Raw genomic sequence first — 22,182 nt, 5'->3', positions numbered from 1 at the left:
CAAAAACTCAAGAGGATTTTACTATAATTGTTACATTGATTACATTTTCATTATTAGTGATCATCATTATTATTATTTCAATATTTTGTGACAGGGTTTTTTTTTATTTTATTGGAAATCCTTGGAAGGTCGCAATCAGTGAAAGAAGTATGGATGGCATAAAATAAGTAAGATCTTTGCCATTCACTGTGACCCTGAGCTCAGGAAGAAGTGGGTATTGAAAATGGATGGATAGATCTTTGTCACTTAATTGTGATGATGGTCATTATCAAAGTTTATACTTATATTTATGCCCATTTGGTAAATGGTGGTTCTTACAATTTCACGTCTGTTTGTCCAATCACCATCAAAGTCACGTGGCTCTAATCTGTTTCCAAAATATTAGGAGGAAGAAATAAAAAAAAACCTACCTTTCACTGTCATAACATTTGCTCCTGCAGATGATACATATTTGTTTTAAAAGATGAGTAACAAATCAAGACAGTAAGAGTGAAAGCTTCAACATTAGTTAAACTAGGTGAAACCTTCTTGCATTTAAGACCGAAGTCTGTCATCTACCTTGCCTGCCTTTGACCCGCCTGCTCTGCCTGATTCTTGATATCCAGCCTGATTCCTGATATCTGCCTGATTCCTGATATCTACCTGATTCCTGATTAAAGACACTTTTCAACTTAGCCTGTTGTGTGTGTCAGCTGTGCTGCAATTGGGTCAGAAACACACCCGTTAATAACAATCTGGCAGGAATTCAGACGGGACCAGAATGTCCAAACTGTGACAGAACCCCCTCCTCAAGGAACGGCTCCTGACGTCCCCAAAATGGTTCCACACTGGCAGAAGGGACGGCCCTGAGGAGACCCTAGAACTCCTCCGAACCAGACCCGTCCATGACCTGAGTAACTGAGTCATCCGCATCTGGAGCAGGAGGCACCAGTTTTGTCTTGGCAGATTGATGCGGGTGCTGCTGGTTGAAGTCTGCAATGAGGCGTGGGTCGAGGATGAACCTTGCAGGTATCCATGGTCGCTCTTCTGTACCGTACCCCTCCCAGTCGACGAGATACTGGAGACCTCGCCCATGGTGCCAGGAGCGGAGAAGCCGTCGCACCGTGTAGACTGGACCCCCATTGACGAGGCGTGGAGGCAGAGGAGAAGGGGACGCAGGAATCAGTGGACTCTCCCGAACCGGCTTGACTTTTGAGACGTGGAAGGTCGGATTAACCCTCATGGAATGAGGAAGCTTGAGCCAAACCGCCGCCAGGTTGATGATCTTCTCGATCTCAAATGGCCCGATAAATCTGGGTGCCAGCTTCCTGGAGTCAACTCGGAGCGGAAGGTCCCGGGTTGAGAGTCGCACCTTTTGACCAACCCGGTAGGTGGGGGCCTTGGTGCGTTGGTGATTGGCGGTGGATGTGTATCGGGTCACAGAACGCAGGAGGGTGGCTCTGGCCCAGGCCCAGGTGCGGCGACAACGGCGAATGAAGGCCTGGACGGATGGGCAAGAGACTTCCTTCTCCAGGGCAGGGAAAAGAGGAGGCTGGTAACCATAGGCGCAGTGGAATGGTGAGAGGCCGGTGGAGGAGCTGGTCAGGGTGCTGTGGGCGTGCTCTACCCACAGCAGCAGTTGCGACCAGGACGATGGGTTACTGGAGACCATACAGCGAAGTGCCACCTCCATCTCCTGGTTCTTTCTCTCAGTCTGACCATTGGACTGGGGATGGAACCCGGATGACAAACTGGCCGAGGCTCCGATGAGGGTGCAGAACTCTCTCCAGAATACAGATGGGAACTGGGGCCCCCAATCAGATATCACGTCCACCGGAAGCCCATGGATGCGAAAGACGTGTTGGAGGACTAATTCAGCTGTCTCTTTCGCAGAGGGGAGCTTGCGTAGGGGAATAAAGTGAGCCATCTTGCTGAACCGATCCACCACACCCATGATGGCTGTATGGCCCTGAGATGGTGGTAGGCCTGTAACGAAGTCCAAGGAAATGTGGGACCAAGGACGAGGTACAGGGAGGGGATGCAGAAGTCCGGCAGGGGCCTGATGGGAGGTCTTGTGCTGATTACAAACCGGACAAGCATTGACAAACTCACGGGTGTCCAGGTCCAGTGAAGCCGACCAGAACCTCTGCTGAATCACGTCTTTAGTGCGTTGGATTCCCGGGTGGCAGGTGAGGTGTGTGCTGTGGGCCCACTGAAGAACCTCAGAGTGCAACGAAGACGGGACGAAGAGCCGATGGGGGGGCAGGTGCTGGGTCCAGGTTGGTTCTTCAGGGCCGCCTTTACTCTCTCTTCTACTCCCCAAGTGATGGCGGCAAACAGGTTGGCAGAGGGCAGGATGGTATCCGTTCCTACCCTTGCGGCGACGCTGGGGTTCCCCTTGAGTGAGACTGGTTCTGCCAACTTGCATAGGTTCTGGCCCTCCTTCTTGGAGTGGGGCCACTGAAGCTGTGACCTCGGAAGATGAGTGGGCCTTGTTCCAAGTGCTTTGGTTACGCCTTCTTGCCGCCTCTCCTCCCGTCGGGCTTGGATACGTTGATCCACCCATGTTGTCAGCTCAATGAGCCTATCCAAAGAATTAGGGAGCTCATAGGAAACCAGCTCATCCTTAATGTAACTTGCCAGGCCCAACAGGTAAGCATCACACTGGGCCTCAACATTCCAATTGCTCTGTCGAGCCTGGGTGCGAAAGTCTATGGAATAGTCTGCCACAGACCGATCCCCTTAACGGAGGTTGATCAGACCCCCCATGGAGTTTGGACCATGAGAGGGCACCCCAAATACCCTGCGAAGCTCTGCGGAGGAGGCTTGGAATGAGGCGCAGACTGGAGTGCGTTGCTCCCATTCGGCGGTCCCCCACAGACGAGCTCTTCCTGTGTGATGGTTGTTGGTGAAAGCCACCCTGGCCTCCTCTGAAGCGAAGGTGTGCGGCTGCAGCGCAAACAGGATTGAGCAGTTGTTGAGGAACGGGTTGCAGTTCTCTGGATCTCCAGCATAGCGCTCCGGGACCCCCATCCGTGGCTCAGCTGCTGATATTGGCAATGGGGTTCTAACCGATGAAGGCCCTGCAGTGGGGCCTAAGGTTGACATCCGCGAGAAGGCATCTGAGAGCTGCTGAACCTGTGCGGTTAGCGCTGCTATTACCTGTTGCTGGTCTACAGCAGCATGGTCGATCTCTGCAGCGGCGGAGGCAAGCCGAGCTTCATGATGATGAAGGACATGCTCCACCTTCTCCAGGCGTGCCTGTGGTGACGCTGCTTCTGCTAGGTCCATGTTGTGGCCATATTTTGTACTGAATCGGGTGTGTTTTGGACCCAATTGCAGCACAGCTGACACACGGGTTAAGTTGAAAAGTGTCTTTAATCAGGAATCAGGCAGATATCAAGAATCAGGCAGAACAGGCTGGTCAAAGGCAGGCAAGGTAGATGCCAGTCTTCGGTCTTAAATGCAGGAATGTGAATCGGAAAAGACTACAGTGGGGAAACGGAATGTCCAAACGGGACCAGAATGTCCAAACGGGACCAGAATGTCCAAACTGTGACACTAGGCTCTGACCCTTGTCACCCCAGCAGAGCTGACCTCGGGACCCTTTAGGAAGTACACCACGTTACAGAAATATCTGCAATGTACATTGCACTTTAAACAACTGTCTACAATTTTGATTATGACAAATACATATGGTGGAAGGTTTGGAGCGTTGTTAACCAATCAAATCCAATTTTAAAAAAAATGATTAGTGTTGTCCAAGTTCCTAAATACAGTTAGCCACAAAAGGATTTACATCCTCTTCAGATGGAAAAAAAACACACACTTAGATCTTCCAACCAGGAGGGACAGCTAAAAAAGAAGAGCAAAAGTAAGAAGAAACGCAGAGAACCGCAGATGCCGCATATAGATGCAAAATATAAATGCAAACCCAGACTGTTTTGTTTCGTTTTTTATTTATTTTTATTTATTTATTTATTTAAAATCACAAGGTGGTCTAGAAGACACAGCCACATATACATTAGTTCAGCAGTCAGCGGTGGGACGCTGCCACATATTGCCAGTTGTGACGGTATCGTAACAATGTCTTGTTGCGCCCACACCCACCAGCTGAGGGCGCTCTGCTGGTGGGTGTGGGCGTGGCGAATGTAATACGAGTTAGCGCTAAATCTGTAAAATATTGCATTGGATCTATTAATACGCGAAAAATAATATCGTAGAAGCCCCTTTCACGTGACAAAATGACAGGCGCCACATTCGCCCCCCAAAAATAAAAGTAGTTTCTGCACGGATGTCGCCATCTTTAGTAAGGGACAATAAGCCCAGTGCTAACGCTCAACTTGCTTTAATTTGTTATAACTCATCGCTAAAAGTCCTTTGTGCTATCACATTTCGGCTACCGAAAGTTCTCTTAAACAGCTCACGTTTACAGCATATTTTACAATTTCAGAATGACCGATAATCAAGAATGTTTTGCGTTTCTGTGTGGAATGATTAGCGAGAGGGTCTCGGTCGCCATGTTTACTTTGGGTGACGCCAACTCTCTTCCATTTTCCTCCGCCTCTGGTTGTCAAGAAGATGGCAGCTTCCAGGCAGGCATGAGAGGAAATACTTCTTTACAAATCGAATGAATTTGGACTATTGCTTCCAGATCAGACCACCTACCCGTATTTTTGCGAATACTGCATCGAAATAAGTAAGTAGAAATATGAAATTTGTGCGCTTGCTACGGTTTGTTATGTTTTGTTGTGGCTTGCCGCCCGGCCATTTTTCTTGTGGGAGCTGTAGCGCTAGGCCGATTGTCGAAAAGATGGCTGCTTCCAGAGACGGCATGAAACACAATAACATTCTCTATATGCAGACAAATTCATTTTAGCTGTGTCTGAGTAGCAGGATTGCAACTGCATACACGAAAGTTGTAACATGCACGCCAAAGATATGCGCATTTTAATAAGTTTAATTGTGAAACTGCGACGCTTTGACAGATGCCAGCCGCACAGCTAGCGATGTTAGCATCGCTAAATTAGGTTGAGCGGCTAGTCGTGAGTGCTAACGAAGTATAGCTGTTATTAGACTGCATTTCATCGGTGACTGTTATTTCCAGTGCATCCAAATGCACCATTCGACGGACGTCGTGGCAGGTATGCCCCGGACTGTTGCAAATTTACACTTTAAACACAGTTACTGTGCTAATATCATCGCTAAATGGGTTGCAAGGAATGCTAAGTTTGTTAGCTGCAATATGGCGACTCCCAGAGAGGCATGAAAATAGCCGACTCTTTATAACAGCCTGGAATGCAGTTTAATTTTGTGTCAAAAGCATGATTCATTCTGCTTTGTTGGGCCTCTATTTAACTGTTTATCGAGCTGTGATATTTTTCTGGCAGTGTCGGTGTTTCGTTATCTTGCATTTTTCTTTCTCAATCGCTTCCGCCATTTTTCAGACTGGCAGCGTTAGCGGGGGTTTGTTTGTTGCAAGATGGCTGCTTCCATGGGTTGAATTCAATGGTTGGAAACAACTATGCTAGCTGCGACACAACTTGTGTAATTAAAACCACCGTATACGAGCATAAGAAGGTCTGCTTTGTTATATTGTAGCGAAAAAAAATATGGATCAGCTATTGTCCAAACTTTTGATAAACACAATTTTCGTGAACCAGAATGAGCGTAATTATTATTAGCACAAGCTAACTTAGTGTACATATCTTTTAACCGGGATGTCCGCGCAAAGCGGATCACCCATTAATAACTGTTGTATTATGTCAATGAACTTCGATGCCCTATAAGTTAAAATACTATTACTAGTTAAAGTAAGCATGTAAGAGAAATGCTATATCAATATTATTACTATCATCCCTATGTCAGAAGTCATGTCTGCCCCTGGCTCCGCGGTGTCTGGGACAACGGCGTCGGTTCTGCAGCCGCGATGGAAACGGGTCCTCGGATGGTCCGGTCCCGTTCCCCGGCCCAGACACGGACACAGAGCTGTGGCCATTAAGGAGCTCATGGTTGTCTTTGGCGGTGGAAACGAAGGGATAGTGGATGAATTGCATGTATACAACACAGGTAAGTGTTCATTCTTATTTTGAGTTTTGATGTCCTGATCAGGTGCGATCGTCATTTTTTTTTTTAAAGAAAATAAACCAGCTGCTGAGCGGAGAAAAACGTGTAAAATATCCGGTTGTAAACAGTTGATATCCCTTACAATAAAAACCAATTCGTGACGTGCAGGCCTCAGCAGACCAAACGGATCTTAATCAGTTTGGCTCCCTCTATTGGCGAAAATTGTCCAAGGCACTTTTAAAAAAGGCGGGCTAAAATAAAACGGATGATGCTGTTTCGATTGAGGTTATTTCATGAGCTAATTCCCCCCTTACTTTGAACCGATAAAAATAAGGACAATCGGGAGTTTAAAATGTTGTGGTCTGATTCGGAGAGTTTTTTGTTTTGTTTTGTTTTTACTTATTAAGTCAGAATTATTCTAAATCACTTAAAAATAAGGCTTTGAAATGTTGTAGTTTATCATAATTGTAGTGTGTAACACCTTTTAAAAGTTTTATTCTTAATTTAAACTTTCACAGTACAGAGTTGGTCCACATTTATAATAAGCATTTTCAGTGTTGATGTGAAGCATAAACTCTGTGTCTATGTGGAAAAGACATGGTGCATCATTAATTTTGCTTCTACCATTGTTCTTTGTTTCCAGCCACAAACCAGTGGTTTATTCCAGCAGTCAGAGGTGACATCCCACCTGGTTGCGCTGCCTATGGATTTGTCTGTGATGGCACAAGACTGCTGGTGTTTGGTGGAATGGTTGAATACGGAAAGTACAGCAACGATCTCTATGAACTACAGGTAATTTGTCTGGTTCTCATGTCATATATTCACCACTCAAAAAAAACAAACATTTTCTGCTGTTGTAAGACTTGATGCTAGCATTGTGTTAGTGAGTGTAATGGCACTATATGCAGCAGGACTATTCAGTAATATGAAGCTGCTGAGTCAGAGAAGTGTATTTGATGGTTTACCCAAACAGGATGCTTTCACAGCAAACTGTTGACCAAGTTCCTGCCTAAGTGTTTTTCGTCAGCTTTTAGCAACAGACTGTCAGGCTGAATGTGAACATGTTCCATTTCGTTATTTTGCTTCTTAATTATGTTGCAACTCTTTCGAGTTTCACTTTGTGCAGATTAGGTGTAGAAGTTGTTGCCAGATTGTGATTTCAGTCAACCTGCGATACGACTGTAAAGATGTCATCATTGTTCTCCAATACAGGCCAGCAGATGGGAATGGAAAAAGTTAAAAGCGAAAAATCCCAAAAACGGCCCTCCTCCATGTCCTCGCCTCGGCCACAGCTTCTCACTGGTCGGAAACAAATGCTACCTGTTCGGTGGATTAGCTAATGACAGTGAAGACCCCAAGAACAACATTCCCAGGTAGGGGGCTCGTTTTTCACGGCATTGGCCTCTTCTATCCCTATTTCAGTTGGCACAAATGTGACTAGAAGACTTGATTTATTGTTGTTAATTTGTGTTTTGTTTTTGTCCTACTCAAAGATACCTGAACGATCTGTACACACTCGAGCTTCGTGCCGGTTCCAGTGTTGTGGGTTGGGATATTCCAATCACGTATGGCGTTTTGCCTCCTCCTCGTGAGAGCCACACTGCCGTGGTCTACACGGAGAAGACAACGAGGAAGTCTCGCTTGATAATCTACGGCGGAATGAGTGGCTGTCGCCTTGGAGATCTGTGGACACTCGATATTGGTGCGTGTCTCAAAGTGCAAAGAGACCGATTATGATTTTAAAAACTTGTGTCGGATGTCTACGTCGTGTTCTGCGTCCTAATTTGTTGTGTGTTGTCACCTGCAGATACTTTGACATGGAATAAGCCGTCAGTAAGTGGGACAGCTCCTCTTCCCAGAAGTCTTCACTCTGCCACCACAATTACAAACAAGTAAGAGACTCTGCTCTGACTCAGCACTTGCTCTCTTTCAAGCAGGACACGTTATCGTGGTGGCAGGTGCTCACTGTAATAATGTTCTTACCGTGCAGGATGTATGTGTTTGGTGGATGGGTTCCTCTAGTGATGGATGACGTCAAAGTGGCCACACATGAGAAAGAGTGGAAGTGCACAAACACTCTCGCCTGCTTAAATCTTGGTCTGTGAAGCCATATTTACATATACGTATTTATTTAAATATTCTAAATGTAACTGCATAAATCACTAACACTTATGTTTATACTGTGTCTGTAGATTCCATGTGTTGGGAGACAGTGTTGATGGATACTCTTGAAGACAACATCCCCAGGGCCCGTGCTGGTCACTGTGCTGTAGCGATCAACTCTAGGCTCTACGTTTGGAGCGGCCGCGATGGCTACCGTAAAGCTTGGAACAACCAAGTGTGTTGCAAAGACCTCTGGTATCTGGAAACAGGTGTGTGTGTGTGTGTGTGTGTGTGTGTGTGTGTGTGTGTGTGTGTGTGTGTGTGTGTGTGTGTGTGTGTGTGTGTGTGTGTGTGTGTGTGTGTGTGTGTGTGTGTGTGTGTGTTATAAATTAATTTATCGTTACTGAATTTCTCTTCTCTTTCCAGAGCGTCCACACGCCCCTGCCAGGGTGCAGCTAGTCCGTGCCAACACAAATTCCCTGGAAGTGAGCTGGGGCGCCGTCTCAACCGCCGACACCTACCTGCTGCAGCTGCAAAAATACGACATCCCAGCCACTCCAGCTGCAGCCTCGCCAGTCACAAGTGCAACCCCGTCTCTGCCCGTGAACTCTCCCAAGAGTCCTGCGCCAGCTGCTGCAGCGCCCTCTGCCCAGAGCCTTCCACAGACAGGTAAACAGCAGCTCCCCTGGGCTTTTGTAAGCTCAGATTCAATCTGACCTCGAGAGCTTTGCATGTCAAAGTGTCACCTTTTCTAGTGGCACTTTTTTACCTGTTTTCTTTAAAAAAGATGTTCAAAAACTCAGTACAATAAGGACCCCATGATTATGGAATAACAGGCATACTTTGTGAATTGGCCAATATAGTAAACAAAATTCAGAGTAGCTGGGAAACTCAAATCATTGCCCAGAATACAGACGCAAGCAGTTTCCAAATAACTCCTGCCGTTTCTAATAACAGGTGTCGTGTCGTGCTGTCTTTCTTGTTGTGTGAACCTGGTTTAATTGGAAATTTCTAAAGGCCTTTTTTAAAAAAAAAAAAAGAAAAAAAAGAAAACATTGCAGCACAGATAAACAGAATTCCAATAAAGTAAAATGGAAACGCATGAAATTTAGGAATTAAAAACAAATAATTAGTGGATTTTCTTTGACTCTCGTTTTGACCAACTCATAATTTCTGCATGAATTCAAAAGAAGTCAAAGAAGTATGGAAGCCTTAGTGTGTCACTGATCTCACTGGATGCAAACCCCTTAGTAAATGGTTCCTATTGTTTTACAGCGATCTTAAAGGTTGCCACGCAGCAGTCCACTGCCAGTGCATCTGTCGTCACAGTTCGTCCCACCCAGCCTGGGAAATCTCCAGTCACCGTCACCTCCCTCCCCGCTGGCGTCCGAATGGTGGTGCCTGCCCAGACCACCCAGGGATCGGTGCGTCTTTTATCCGAGATCACTGAACACAAGTCATGAAAACATTGTTGGCGTTTGTGTTAACTATGTCATTGTGTGATGGTTTTCTCCAGCCAATTGGTTCAAGCCCTCAGATGAGTGGCATGGCAGCTTTAGCAGCAGCGGCAGCAGCGACACAGAAGATCCCGCCGTCCTCGGCCGGCACGGTCCTCAACGTCCCTGCAGGGGCCACCATCCTCAAAACAGTCGCCGTTCCTCCTGGGACAACCACCATGAAAGTGGCTTCTCCAGTCATGGTAAGAGGATTATCACACGTTCTCGCTTTCAGGAGCGACTTAATTCTATCGGGTCACGTGTGCCGCAGCTTAAACCCGTCCGCTGTCTGTCGCAGGTCAGCAACCCGGCCACCCGCATGCTGAAAACGGCCGCAGCTCAGGTGGGCACGGCAGCCGGGTCCTCTCCAACCACCACCAGACCCATCATCACTGTGCACAAGTCCGGCGCCGTCACCGTGGCCCAACAGGCCCAGGTGGTGACCACTGTGGTGGGAGGAGTCACCAAGACCATCACGCTGGTGAAGAGCCCCCTCTCCATGGCCAGCAGCGGCACTTTGGTGAGAGAAACCAGGAAGCAGCGGAAAACTGTTTGACACGCTTTAAGTGTTTGGCCCAGGGTGCTTTCTTTTGTGTGCTATCAAATAAATCCTGTGTTCTGCTATATGTGTTCACACACTCGGTTTGTGTACATGTTTACTGTGAACGTCTTGACTTCATGCACTGAGCTTAAGCCTCTACAAAGAGCAGCGAGCGTGACGCCAGCCCTCTGCAGCGGAGTCCAACTTATTGCCCTCACGCATGAACTGTAGTCTCTCTCGCTCGCATGTCCACAGATCTCCAACCTTGGCAAGATGATGTCTGTGGTACAAACCAAGCCGGTGCAGACGTCAGCCGTCACAGGCCAGGGTTCCACGAACCCCCTTGCACAGATCCTACAGGTCAGTTGTCTGCACGAGCGGTGGAGAGGTGGTGCATTGAACTCCTGGGACGCAGTACATTTATCCAAAACCTCGGGCATAACGCCCCCCCCCCCCCCCCCCCCCCCCTCTCTCCACAGACCAAGGGTCCACTCCCAGCCGGCACCATCCTGAAGCTGGTGTCCTCCGCTGACGGCAAGCCCACCACCATTATTACCACTTCCCAAGCAGGAGGAGCGGGAAACAAGCCCACCATCCTCAACATCAGCGGGGTCTCACCCACCACTACGAAGCAGGGCACCACCATCATCAAGACCATCCCCATGTCGGCGATCATGACGCAGCCCGGAGCCACAGGTCAGGCTTTCTCCACTGTTGAATGGCTCCATATCTCACTTCCTTGTCATTGAAACCTGCTCAAACGCCCGTAAGAATGAAAAGGGTCACGTAAAGACTGAATAGAAAAAATGTATTAAACAAACTGGTTAAGTGACGTGTTGTAACATGCAGCGCGAGTGACGGTGAGATGCAGAGGATACCTCATGGCAGAAGCTGCACCTCGCTATGTCGCTCTTGGGCGCAGCCTGTTTTCATGTTGGTCTCTGCTTCCAGAGCAGTGCTTCTCAACTGGTGGCATCTCAGGAGGCACATTTTTTGGTAGAAAGTTTTGGCCCACTTTCTATCATGTCTAATAAACAAATCATTACAATGATTAAATTATTGAATTGAATTGAATTGAATTGAATTGAATTGAACTGAACTGTGTGCGCCCTACAAAATAAATGCCCACCATTTTCTCTATACATACGTGTATATATATTATTAAAATCCAAGCCATGACCCAATCAAAACAGCTCCGTGACCCAAAAGGGCTCGCAACCCACCAGTTGAGAAACGCTGCTCTAGAGGAGGAAGCCTGGTGTTGGTCATCTTTTCAGCAGATCATCAGCCTCAGTACAGAAGTTGTTTTGTGTTTGTTTTTTTTGGTAGGTAGAAATTAAGCATAAGAGACTGGTCTGTTTATAGTAATCAGCTGTGCTTTTTCTCCGCAGGCGTGACGAGCAGTGCGGGCATGAAAACGCCCATCACAATCCTGACCACGAAGGTGATGACCACAGGCACTCCTGGGAAAATCATCACTGCCGTTCCCAAACTGGCCTCTGCAGCCGGCCAGCAGGGACTGACCCAGGTGAGGTGGAGCAGCCGTAGTTGTTGGTGTGTGTATTTGTAGTGCACTTCAGTGGACTAACCTTGAAGTGTTTGTTTGCTAGGTGGTGTTGAAGGGGGCTCCTGGGCAGCCCGGCACTATTTTGCGCACTTTGCCCATGGGCACAATGGGCGGCGTCCGACTCGTCACACCGGTGACGGTGTCTGCTGTTAAACCCACCGTCACGACTCTGGTTGTAAAGGGCACAACTGGTAAGGGGTTAAATTCCTTTCTGTAGTTGTCAGAAAGTTGTGTGAAAGTGTAACTTGGAACAGTCTTTTTGAAAGTCACCTCTTGTCCTCGCAGGTGTCACCACCCTGGGCACCGTCACTGGCACAGTGTCCTCCAGCCTGGCCGGAGGCACCGTGGACAGCTCCAACGCCTCCCTGGTCACACCCATCACCACACTGGGAACCATCGCCACCTTGTCCAGCCAGGTCATCAGTCCCTCCGCCATCACAGTGTCAGCCGCTCAGACCAGCCTGACCACGGCCTCCACGCTGCCCTCCTCCACCATCACAGTGCAGGTACAGCACACAATAATACTCTCCCTATGCGGTTTGTTTTGGGTTATTTGGACAAAACGTTGTCATATTTGAGTATAAAACATAAGGTGACAGTTCACATCTTTTAAAGGTCCTTTATTTTGAAAAAAATCACATCAACACTAATATGTGCCAGTAGTCTGACGCTGAACTTTCCAGAAATGGTTCTTCTTTTCCCTGCTCGACTTTGTTAAAAGTTGTCCAAAAGCAGACCATAACAGACAGACCAGTCTCTTATGTCACAGAGTGTGCTTACACCTGTCCCAGCTTAACACCCGTCAGCGCCCAACTTGTTTTTGTCTCCTTCAAATGTCCAACAAGGTCAAACTAAGCAGCACTTTTATGAGTGATGGTTTGATCTTCAAGCTAAAAACTTGTGTCTGATGCTATGTGAACTGTGATTGGCTTGCTCTCCCATCCAGAACCAGCCCACCCAGGTGACTCTCATCACAACTCCGAGTGGTGTGGAAGCTCAGCCGGTGCAGGACCTGCCCGTGTCCATCCTGGCCTCCCCGACCTCGGAGCAGCCCACTTCCACCGAGGCGGCCGCAGCCGGCGAAGGCTCCGGCACCGTGACGCTCGTCTGCTCCAACCCGCCCTGCGAGACCCACGAGACGGGGACCACCAACACGGCCACCACCTCCTCGGCGACCATGGGAGCAGGGCAGGTGTGCTCCAACCCGCCGTGCGAGACCCACGAGACGGGGACGACAAACACTGCCACCACCTCCTCGGCGACCATGGGAGCAGGGCAGGTGTGCTCCAACCCGCCGTGCGAGACCCACGAGACGGGGACCACCAACACGGCCACCACTGCGTCCTCAAACATGTCGGCCCTCCGTGTGTGCTCCAACCCGCCGTGCGAGACCCACGAAACGGGGACGACAAACACGGCCACTACGGCGTCCGCCAGCATGGGGGGCGTCCAGCGGGTCTGCTCCAACCCACCCTGCGAGACCCACGTCACGGGCACCACCAACACGGCCACCCAGGCGTCGTCCAACATGAACACAGGCCCGTCGGGCGCCGTGCAGAGGGTCTGCTCCAACCCGCCCTGCGAAACGCACGAGACGGGCACCACCAACACGCCCTCCACCGCCACCTCCAGCATGGGAGCCGACCAGACCAGCACGACGACGGGCGTCGTCCAGAGGGAGTGCTCGAACCCGCCCTGCGAGACGCACGAGACCGGGACCACCAACACGGCCACCACGGCCACCTGCAGCATGGAGACGGGCGAAGGAACAGGTGAAGCCGCCTGATTGCAGTTTGCTGCTCGGCAGCTCGCGGGGCAGCTGAGAGAAACGCGGTTCTTGTCCAAGTCAAAAGTTTGATCTTTCTTTCTTTGCCACCGTTAGCAGCCCAACAGTCGGAGGAGGGAGCGGAAGAAGCCAGCAGCACAGACGCAGTCTCCACCACAGCAGCAACCGGCGTCACCACGACAACCCAGGGCAGAGCCATCACCACTGTGACCCAGTCAACTCCGACCCCCGGACCCTCCGTACCCGTAAGACTCACCACATACTCACTGCCATGTGTGGCTATTGCAGTCTTTTTCAACCTTTTTTACATTGAAAAAATGCCATGGCACACCACCAACCAAATATATATAGATATATATCTATATATACATTTTTTTTTAAATTCTAAATGGAATAGGAGGAAGCGGGGCTTATTTAGTCCTATTCCAAAAGGCCGCTCGTCCGAACCTCGACGGTTCATTTTCAACCATCTGCGCTTTTTGCTCGTCCTCCGCAGTCGATCTCTTCAATCACGGAAGCCGTGAGTTCCGCTGCCGGCTCCACGGAAGAACCCATGCAGACAGACGAGGCGCCGTCGACAGAGGCGGCGCCCGCTGAGGAGAGCGCAGCCACCGCCATGGAGACCCAAGCAGAGGTGATTAATGCGAGATGTTGACGCCCACTTTAAAGTCCTCCCTGCGCGACTAGCAGTCGGTACTAATGTTTGCTTTGTCCTTCTTTTTCTCCTCCTCAGGGAGAGGCAGCAGCAGAAGCAGCAGCAGCAGCAGCAGCAGAGACGACCTTGAATCTGCCCTCGGAGCTGATGTCAGCGGAGGGCCAAGGCGCCACGCTCATGGTGACGGGGCTCTCGGACGAGGAGCTGGCCGTGACGGCGGCGGCCGAGGCTGCGGCTCAGGCAGCCGCCACCGAGGAGGCGCAGGCCCTTGCCATCCAGGCCGTCCTGCAGGCGGCGCAGCACGCAGTCATGAGTGAGTTCCACCGGCCGTTTTTTTTTCTTTGTTTTTTTCTTTTCTCTCTCTTTCTCTTTTTAAATATTTAATGACGATGGCCACAAGGATGAAACATTAGAAATATTGGTTTATTTTGCGAAAAACTGTTGTGGATACGCAGCTATTGATGACCGGATGAACGGAGAAGGGTGGAGCTGGGACGACTGGACTTGTTCCCTGCGATCTTGAAGAAAAGCCCCAGCTCCACCCTTCTCCATTCAGAGGGCTTGGATGACCGAGGACCTTCACTGACCTCTGAATCATTTCCCTGCTCCCAGGCGAAGGCGACTCGGCTGCAGAGAGCCAGCAGACCACCACCATCCCCATCATGCTGACCCAGCAGGAGCTGGCGGCGCTGGTGCAGCAGCAGCAGCAGCTGCAGGAGGCCCAGGCCGCCGCACAGCAAGCGGCCGTGGACAGCAGCCTGCCCACCGAGGGCCTGGCCCCGGCCGACAGCCTCAACGACCCGTCGGTGGAGAGCAACGGACACAACGAGATGGCTGCCGCTGCAGCCGCCGTCACCAGCGCCGTGGCCTCCATGCTGCCGGGAACCACCGCAGAGAGTGAGAGCCGACCCGACCCGACCCGACCCGACCCGACCCGCGTGTTTCCCACCAGCGGCTGTTTGAACGGAACATTAACCTCATTTCCTTTCTTCAGCGCTGGCTCCGTCAAGCACGTTTGCGCCCTCTGTGTCGGTTGCCAGTCAAGCCAAGCTGCAGGCGGCGGCCGCGCTGGCCGAGGTCGCCAACGGCATCGAGGGAGAGGTGAGACATTGTACCGCCGCTTCATAGTTCCACACAACACAACAACACCTGTTTGGCCAAAGCGTATTATTATAATTATTGTTTGGTTTAATGTATGACATGTGTACAATAATGAAATAAACTCTCGCTCACTCGTCTCCCGGACCAGAGGGGGGGAAAGAAATATGACCGCGTGCTTGTTTGCATGTTTGCCCTGCAGAAACAGGAACCTCCGCCAGCTCCAGTCAAACCGGTGGTGAAGAAGGAGAACCAGTGGTTTGACGTCGGCATCGTCAAAGTGACCAACATGGTCGTCACCCACTTCTATGTGCCAACAGACGATTCCCATGGCGACGTGAGTGTCTCGATGGCTTCTTTTTTTTCTTTCTCACGGTTGCACTGGAGCGAGCGCCGCTCAACTGTGCGCTCTGATTGGCAGGATGATTCTGGCGTCATGCCAGACTACGGCCAGATGAAGAAGATGGAGCTGCAGCCCGGAACTGCCTACAAGTTCCGCGTCGCCGGCATCAACGCCTGCGGCCGCGGCGCTTTCTCTGAGATCTCGGCGTTCAAGACCTGCCTGCCGGGCTTCCCAGGAGCGCCCTGCGCCATCAAGATCAGCAAGGTGAGCACGCCGGTGCACCATCCACCCAGACACACAAACACACACACACACACCTCATTAAAATGACTCCATGATAGATAAGACTCGAAAAACTTTATTTTCTAAGATCTGTAATTTCTCTACAAAGCTGGGATATGTATAATAAAACCATAAAATATTATAATTTAAATGAAGCTCAAATAGAGACTGAGTTAGTTGGAGAGCTTCAAGAGGGAGAAAATGTCTCAGTTTAAAGAATAAGCCGACATGTAAATCCCGGCTCCGGTGCTTCTGTCTCTCGTTCCCCCGCAGAGCTCGGACGGCGCCCACCTGACCTGGGAGCCGCCCTCCGTCACGTCGGGGAAGATCATCGAGTACTCGGTCTACCTGGCCATCCAGAGCAACCAGACGGCCGAGGCCAAGGCCTCAACGCCGGCGCAGCTGGCCTTCATGCGCGTCTACTGCGGGCCCAACCCCTCGTGCTTGGTGCAGTCGTCCAGCCTCTCCAACGCCCACATCGACTACACCACCAAGCCGGCCATCATCTTCCGCATCGCCGCCCGCAACGAGAAGGGCTACGGCCCGGCCACCCAAGTCCGATGGCTGCAGGGTGAGTGCTGAAATCAGGCAGCTGCCGCTTCTAAACACCATTGACAACCTGGAGGCCGGTTAAAGGTCCAGTAACATATTTAAGGAAGCCTGCCTGATGGTGCGTTTCGTATTTAGCGCTCTGTCAGGCGGCTTCCTTAAAAACTCTGAGCAAAAGCCTTATTGCTCTGTGTATAGTCTTACATACACTACCAGTCATGAGTTTGGACACACCTGTTTCTACTTTCTACACTCTAGATGCATACTGAAGACCTCAAATATACGACCAAGATGTGATTTTTTGGCCTTTATCGTTTGTTTCATTGTCACAGTCGTCCTGTCAGCCGTTTTAAAGGCCTTTACTTTTGCATTGCGGTCTATTGGAAAAAAAAAAAATGCTTTTTGGGCGCATGAGATTTCTTTTGCTGCAGTACTTCGAGTGGCCACTGGGAAATATCAGCACACCGGTACCCAGTTCTTATAATACGTCCATGGGGGCGACTCGTGTGGTCCTTGGAGGCCACCGCCTTAGTGACCCTGGAACTAAACTGAAGTGGACCAAATGTTTTTGGGTTCTCTGTAGAATCTGGCAAAGACGGAGCAACGGTGAAACCGGCTGCCAAGAGACCAGGCGCTTCTCCTGATACGTAAGTGTGCACGGACAGACACTCGCTGCAGCATCAGCTGACAGATCGCAGCCACTCATTCTGCTCTCGTGTGTCTGTGTGTGTTTGCATGTGCGCTCCTCCAGTAAGCCAACTGGTCCAAAGAAAGCCCGGTCGGACCAGTGAGGCGACCCCCGGTCGGACGCCCCCACCGCCCCCCCTCCCCCCCTCCTGATCCGACCCTGTCTTCTGTCTGTATTTCACTGGCTGTCCTTCAGCAGGAGGGCGGAGCCCCGGTCCTCAGCCCCTCCCCCCACCAACTCCACCTCCACCCTCAAGCCTCCGATCAAGACGGTGGAGGAGGCAGAAGATCCACAAAATCCATCTGAGAGATCTTTTTTCTTCTGTAGATAAAGGAAAAAAAAAGCCCCTCTTCCTCCTCCCCCTCCCTCGTTCTTTTTGTTCGTACTATTTTTAGAGCAACACAAAACCTAGAAGCACATTTTTCCTTCTCTCTTTTTTTTTTTTAATCAGCCACAACCTTTCACATTGTTTAACATCTGTTCTATATTTCTTTTTTCCGCCTTGTTTCAGTAGTCAAAGCAGTTTAGAGGAACTCCTTGACGTCCCTGTCGCACCAGGAGCCCCAACGTTCACTTTTTGGGAGGTTTCCTCCGTGTTTGTTTTTTCGCTGTGTGCTTTTTGTAACCCCTGGAGGGGAGGCTGTAGAGAGAGACTACATAGAGCGATGTACAGTGTTGAAGAAGAAGAAGATATTGGCTGCGGAGGCATTAGTTTAGTCAAAGGAGCAAATCAGTATGCCAACAAATAAAGCACTTGTCCTCAGTGGGAGAGGACATCCATTTTTAAACCCTCTTTCTTCTTCTTTTTTTTTCTTTTTTTTTGGTGGGTGGGGGAGGGGTGAGGGGTGGAGCTCCAAACCAATATTGTGTCTCCTGAGGAACCAAGTCCGTAGGCGTAGTTCTGGACTCCAGCGTCCTGCTAACATCATCACTGTGTGCTCTTTTGTGGGTTTTTCCCCTTCTACTTCTTCTTCTTCTTCTTTTTTTTTTAAACCCCTCCAAGATGAAGACTGGCAGCCAGTGGCTTCAAACGTGGACGACAGAAAGAGATTTGTAGAGAATGATGGACAGCGGGACTTTGCTCAGACACTTGCAGCACACACGCAGAGCGACGACGGGAGACGAGAGGACGGCGCGCGCGTGCGAAAAGAGAAAAAAGAAAAAAGAAAAAAAAAACTTCCCAAAAAATTAGCAAGCAATGACCCAAGAAGCTCTTTGTGTAGTTTATTTTTGTATTTTTTAAAAGCTCTTTTCCATCCCCATTATTCCTCCCATGTGTATGTGTATGTCGTGTGCATTTTAAAGAAGAGGGAGAAAAAAAGACAAAAACATCCGACGTTTTCTTTTTTTCTTTTTTTTTTTCCCTTCCTTTTCTTTTTTTTTTTAAGGCATCCTGCACCCCCCCACTACCCCCCCACCCCCTTTATAGTTTGTGTTTGTGTAAAAGATGAGTGGCTGCGTTTCCGGGATGGCCGCTGTATTTTTACCCAGTCAGTCGGCCGTCGGTTCTCGCCGTCAGCAGATGGTGATAATAGAGAGAGAGGAGAGTGGGTGTATTTTTTCCAGTAGGATGGCCGAGGTTCTGGGACTGAAGGGAACTTTGAGGATGAACCCAGCGAGAGGAGAGACTTCTTACTTCTGTTTACTCTTCAGTGCTTTTCACTATGTTGCTTTTTGGTTTGCCAAACACGGAATTTCACTGGGCAGGAGGGTTTTTTTCCCCCTCCGTGCCGTTCCTGCTTCCCTCTAATATTCCCCATTAATTGTCCTTTTTACACTCATGAATGTGGCGTCTCACCCCGTCTTTGTTTTTTGTTTTTTTGTTAGTATGACAGATTTTATTGGTAGATTAATTTTTTTTTCTCCTTATCCTTATTGATGTATGTGAATCCATTTAATAAATTTAAAACATTTTTTGGGTTTGTTTGCCCCCCCACCCCCACCCCAATCCACGGTTCTGTATTTCAGACTGCAACTGCTAACTGTGACATGTTTGGGTTTGTCTCTGGTCTGCGAACGGACAGTTTGTCTGGAGAGAAAAGCTCACAGCCGGAGTGTTTTTCACCTGTAAATTAGTTCCTTCATAGAGCAAGAATTAAAAAAAAGCAAAAAAAAAAAAAATAATGGAGAGAAAAAAAAAGGAAATAAACTTGGCCTTTTATATAATTACCTGTAAGAAACAGTTTTTACATGTCGGTCATCTCTCAATTGCCTTTTGTGTCTTTACTTATAATACAAATATAAATATATATAAATATATATATAAATATATATAGTCTCCCTGATTGTTCTAATTTGCTCCGAGCGGATTCGCTGAAGGAGGCCCAATCAGCGCGAGGTTTGCCACCACGCAAAGCAGGGAGTAGGTTTTCCGACTGGACTCGAGTGTAAATCTACTTTGTACGGGCAACAAGCGTCCAGTGGGCGAAGGTCCCAGCCAGAACAGCTCCGAGCCGAGGGCTCCGCCCCAACCGAACCGCCAGCCGAGGCCGCCCGCCGCCTTTTTCTGCGGCCGGCGCCTCGGCACCCGTTAGCCGTCTCTCCCACTTCCCTTTTTCTTCCGTTTGGTTTCTTTATTTGTTTCTATTTTCTAGCAGACAAAACTTTCTCTTCATTACGCAGTCATCATTTTCTGTGCGTGTCGGTGTGTCTGTTAAACAAAACTAGACATGCATGCAAAAGAATAAAGAAGCAGTGTATTTTAGTAGTGATGCCTTAAGTTAGACCATAAGCTGAAGGTTCTCAAACTAAAAGAAAAATGGATTTAAAACCAAAAAAAAAAAACAACAAAAAAAACATTTAATAATACTGAGTTTGTTCCTCTCCATGTGGTATACAATTGTGTCCTTTTTCCTTCCACAGTACCTTTGCCGGGTCACTCTTTTTGCACCCTTGTTAGATAGGTCATCATCAGCAGTGCCGAGCTCTCTCTGAACTTTCCCTCCCGCGCCGCGGCCAGCGCTGCCCCTCCCCCCTCCAGCGCTCGCAGGTGCTCGCGAGTTCCTTCTCGGCTGTTTGCAGGTTATCTGGAAATGTCCTGTATTTTCCAATGTGTGTTTTTTGTACTGTAGGGAGTAATGTATCTTTTATCATCAAAAAAATAAACATGTTCAACATAAAGACGCTTCGGTGCCGCTCGTCGTCTTTTGTTTTTGTTTTTTCACAGCGGTAAAGAGAGGGAAGCGTCGTGGGGCCTTTAAATCTAAGTCCAATCTCGTTTTTCTCTTCGAGTGTCATCATGCAAAAATTCACTGTGACGGTTTCCTTTTTTAAACAATCACACTTTGTTTTATTTTTCAGAACTGCGAGAAAAACAATACATAACATATAAACGTACATCGTTCAATCGTGTTCTCAACAAGGAGAGAAGATTCAAATATTGTAAAGAGGAAAAAAAGAAAAAGACAACTTATTGCCAAGTGAAAATGTGTGTGTCCTTGAATGTGTTAGCGGGTGTTTCTTATTTCTGGTTCATTCATTTTGGAGCCTTCCAAGCCAATATTTCCTCTCTGTATAATTTCACTTTGATCCTTAGGCAGGTCATTTATTAGCTGACAACACTTTCCAGTGTTGTCATTTCCACTGTGATGCTTTTCTAACCATGGTTTGTCTCCGTCTTGTCAGAAATGATCCAAGTCCTGTCATTAATCTTTGTGACGTCACAAAGGGCACTGATACCCCTCTGAGGTAAGTTGGTATCACATCCCTTTGTGACATCACACAGGGGTTTATTTATTTTTTTTTTTTTTTAGCACAGACCGAAGCACAAAAGCAGATGAGTTTATGTTGGTTGACTGGAAAAAGACAGATTATGATTTTAATTTTTTTTTTTTTAAATTTGAGTTCTTTTTCTATCCACGCCTGTAAAAAAAAAAAAAACCCAAGAAAGACAGTAGAGAAAAGTGAGTGAGAAAAATGTCTTTTTAAAGATGGAAATGCACTACCACTGTCAAGTCTTTCTTTCATTCATTCTCATGAGCATTGACGTCGCAGTTTCTCACTGAAGGCATCAAAACTACGTATGAATACAAATGGGATTATGAAGGAAACATTAAAAGTGTAAAATAAGTCAAACAAGTTTTATATTTAAATTCTTCAAAATAGCTGCCTTTCATAAAAAAGCATAATTAGTTGTTTGACATGTTCTTCAATGCCGCATAATTACATATATCTTGCTCATATATTTCAGGTCTTCAGTATCTATCTGCAGTGTAGAAAGTTGTAAAGATAGAAGAAAAAAAACATTGCTTGAGACTGTGTGTCCCAACTTGTGACTGCGAGTGTATTCCAGAACACAAATACAAGTGAAGCCAAGTCAAGCTCTTCCTCGTCTAGCTAGTGGCGAACTCTTGTCATTTTCCACAAGAGGGCAGTGTAGGCCTCAGGTGGCGCGCTTCCCCTCCTGGCCTTGAGTGACGGAAATGTCCTTGTTGTCACATTGAGGTGACACTAAATTTCCCTTTGATGAATTCTATCTGCCTGTGTTGTTATCTGACAAAACAACTGTGTGTTATTGTTGTAAACATGACAGCAGGAAATACCAGCAGCTCATTTTGCTCCACTTGACTTCACAGTCTGACCAATGAGCAGCCTTTGCATTCGGTGTCGCTGAAGTGTTCTGTTAAACCTGAAAATCTGATAATGAGTTTACATGGAATTAGCCTGCTGACATCAGCCATGGAAATGTTCAGCACAACTACATTTAGTGTTTAGGAGTTAGTAATATGCAGTGTTGTTATTAGTAATAGTAGTAGTTTGAGAGGTTGTTGTAGTATTTCAGTATCAAACTCATCTCATGGTAATTTATCAATAATTTGATGTTTGTTTTTTTTTTATTGTTGTGATGCAGATAATTATGGTTTTGGTGTGAAATTTGTACTGAAAAGCTTGAACAGCAGGTAAAAGAATTATAAACAACAAAGGAACAAGGGGCCTTTGAGGCTTTATCTGTTGTGGCTTTATTTCAGTGTTGGGTGTCTCCACACACGTCACTCAGCTCTGAGATTACAAGCACAGCTGTGAAATAAAA

At 48.1% G+C, this 22,182-nt stretch overlaps 1 protein-coding gene across 3 annotated transcripts; it reads left to right on the top strand.

Moving 5' to 3' along the window:
* Nucleotides 1-4,294: 4,294 nt before the first annotated feature.
* Nucleotides 4,295-20,273, top strand: hcfc1a (host cell factor C1a). 3 transcript variants are annotated; one of them, XM_076047976.1, is made up of 28 exons: nucleotides 4,295-4,678; nucleotides 5,848-6,048; nucleotides 6,689-6,837; nucleotides 7,258-7,418; nucleotides 7,539-7,747; nucleotides 7,853-7,937; nucleotides 8,036-8,142; nucleotides 8,238-8,417; nucleotides 8,575-8,817; nucleotides 9,424-9,572; nucleotides 9,665-9,847; nucleotides 9,943-10,164; nucleotides 10,441-10,545; nucleotides 10,665-10,881; nucleotides 11,577-11,713; nucleotides 11,796-11,943; nucleotides 12,038-12,258; nucleotides 12,699-13,524; nucleotides 13,635-13,783; nucleotides 14,035-14,172; nucleotides 14,272-14,506; nucleotides 14,806-15,090; nucleotides 15,188-15,294; nucleotides 15,494-15,628; nucleotides 15,713-15,898; nucleotides 16,190-16,487; nucleotides 17,049-17,112; nucleotides 17,217-20,273. In XM_076047976.1, the coding sequence occupies exons 2-28, from the start codon at nucleotides 5,853-5,855 to the stop codon at nucleotides 17,254-17,256; spliced, it is 5,175 nt and encodes a 1,724-aa protein (XP_075904091.1). In that variant the 5' UTR covers nucleotides 4,295-4,678; nucleotides 5,848-5,852; the 3' UTR covers nucleotides 17,257-20,273. The 3 variants fall into 3 exon arrangements, with proteins under 3 accessions (XP_075904091.1, XP_075904090.1, XP_075904089.1); XM_076047975.1 differs by lacking the exon at nucleotides 4,295-4,678 and adding an exon at nucleotides 4,785-5,123 and having other exon boundaries at nucleotides 13,638-13,783; XM_076047974.1 differs by lacking the exon at nucleotides 4,295-4,678 and adding an exon at nucleotides 4,786-5,123.
* The last annotated feature ends 1,909 nt before the right edge of the window (nucleotides 20,274-22,182 follow it).

Source organism: Nelusetta ayraudi, unplaced genomic scaffold (assembly GCF_046127955.1).
Source record: "Nelusetta ayraudi isolate G7.1 ecotype Tasmania unplaced genomic scaffold, CSIRO-AGI_Nayr_v1 ptg000096l, whole genome shotgun sequence".
NCBI classification, from domain to species: domain Eukaryota; kingdom Metazoa; phylum Chordata; class Actinopteri; order Tetraodontiformes; family Monacanthidae; genus Nelusetta; species Nelusetta ayraudi.
Note: the sequence above shows the minus strand (reverse complement) of the source record. Positions and strands in the feature narration are given on the sequence as shown.

Excerpts from the sequence above, each read along its gene's own strand:
- hcfc1a (XM_076047974.1), top strand. The coding sequence starts at position 5,096 with ATGCACCATTCGACGGACGTCGTGGCAG. Across the intron at positions 13,525-13,634 it reads GGAGACGGGCGAAGGAACAG|CAGCCCAACAGTCGGAGGAG; the intron begins GTGAAGCCGCCT and ends TGCCACCGTTAG. Across the intron at positions 14,173-14,271 it reads CCATGGAGACCCAAGCAGAG|GGAGAGGCAGCAGCAGAAGC; the intron begins GTGATTAATGCG and ends TCTCCTCCTCAG.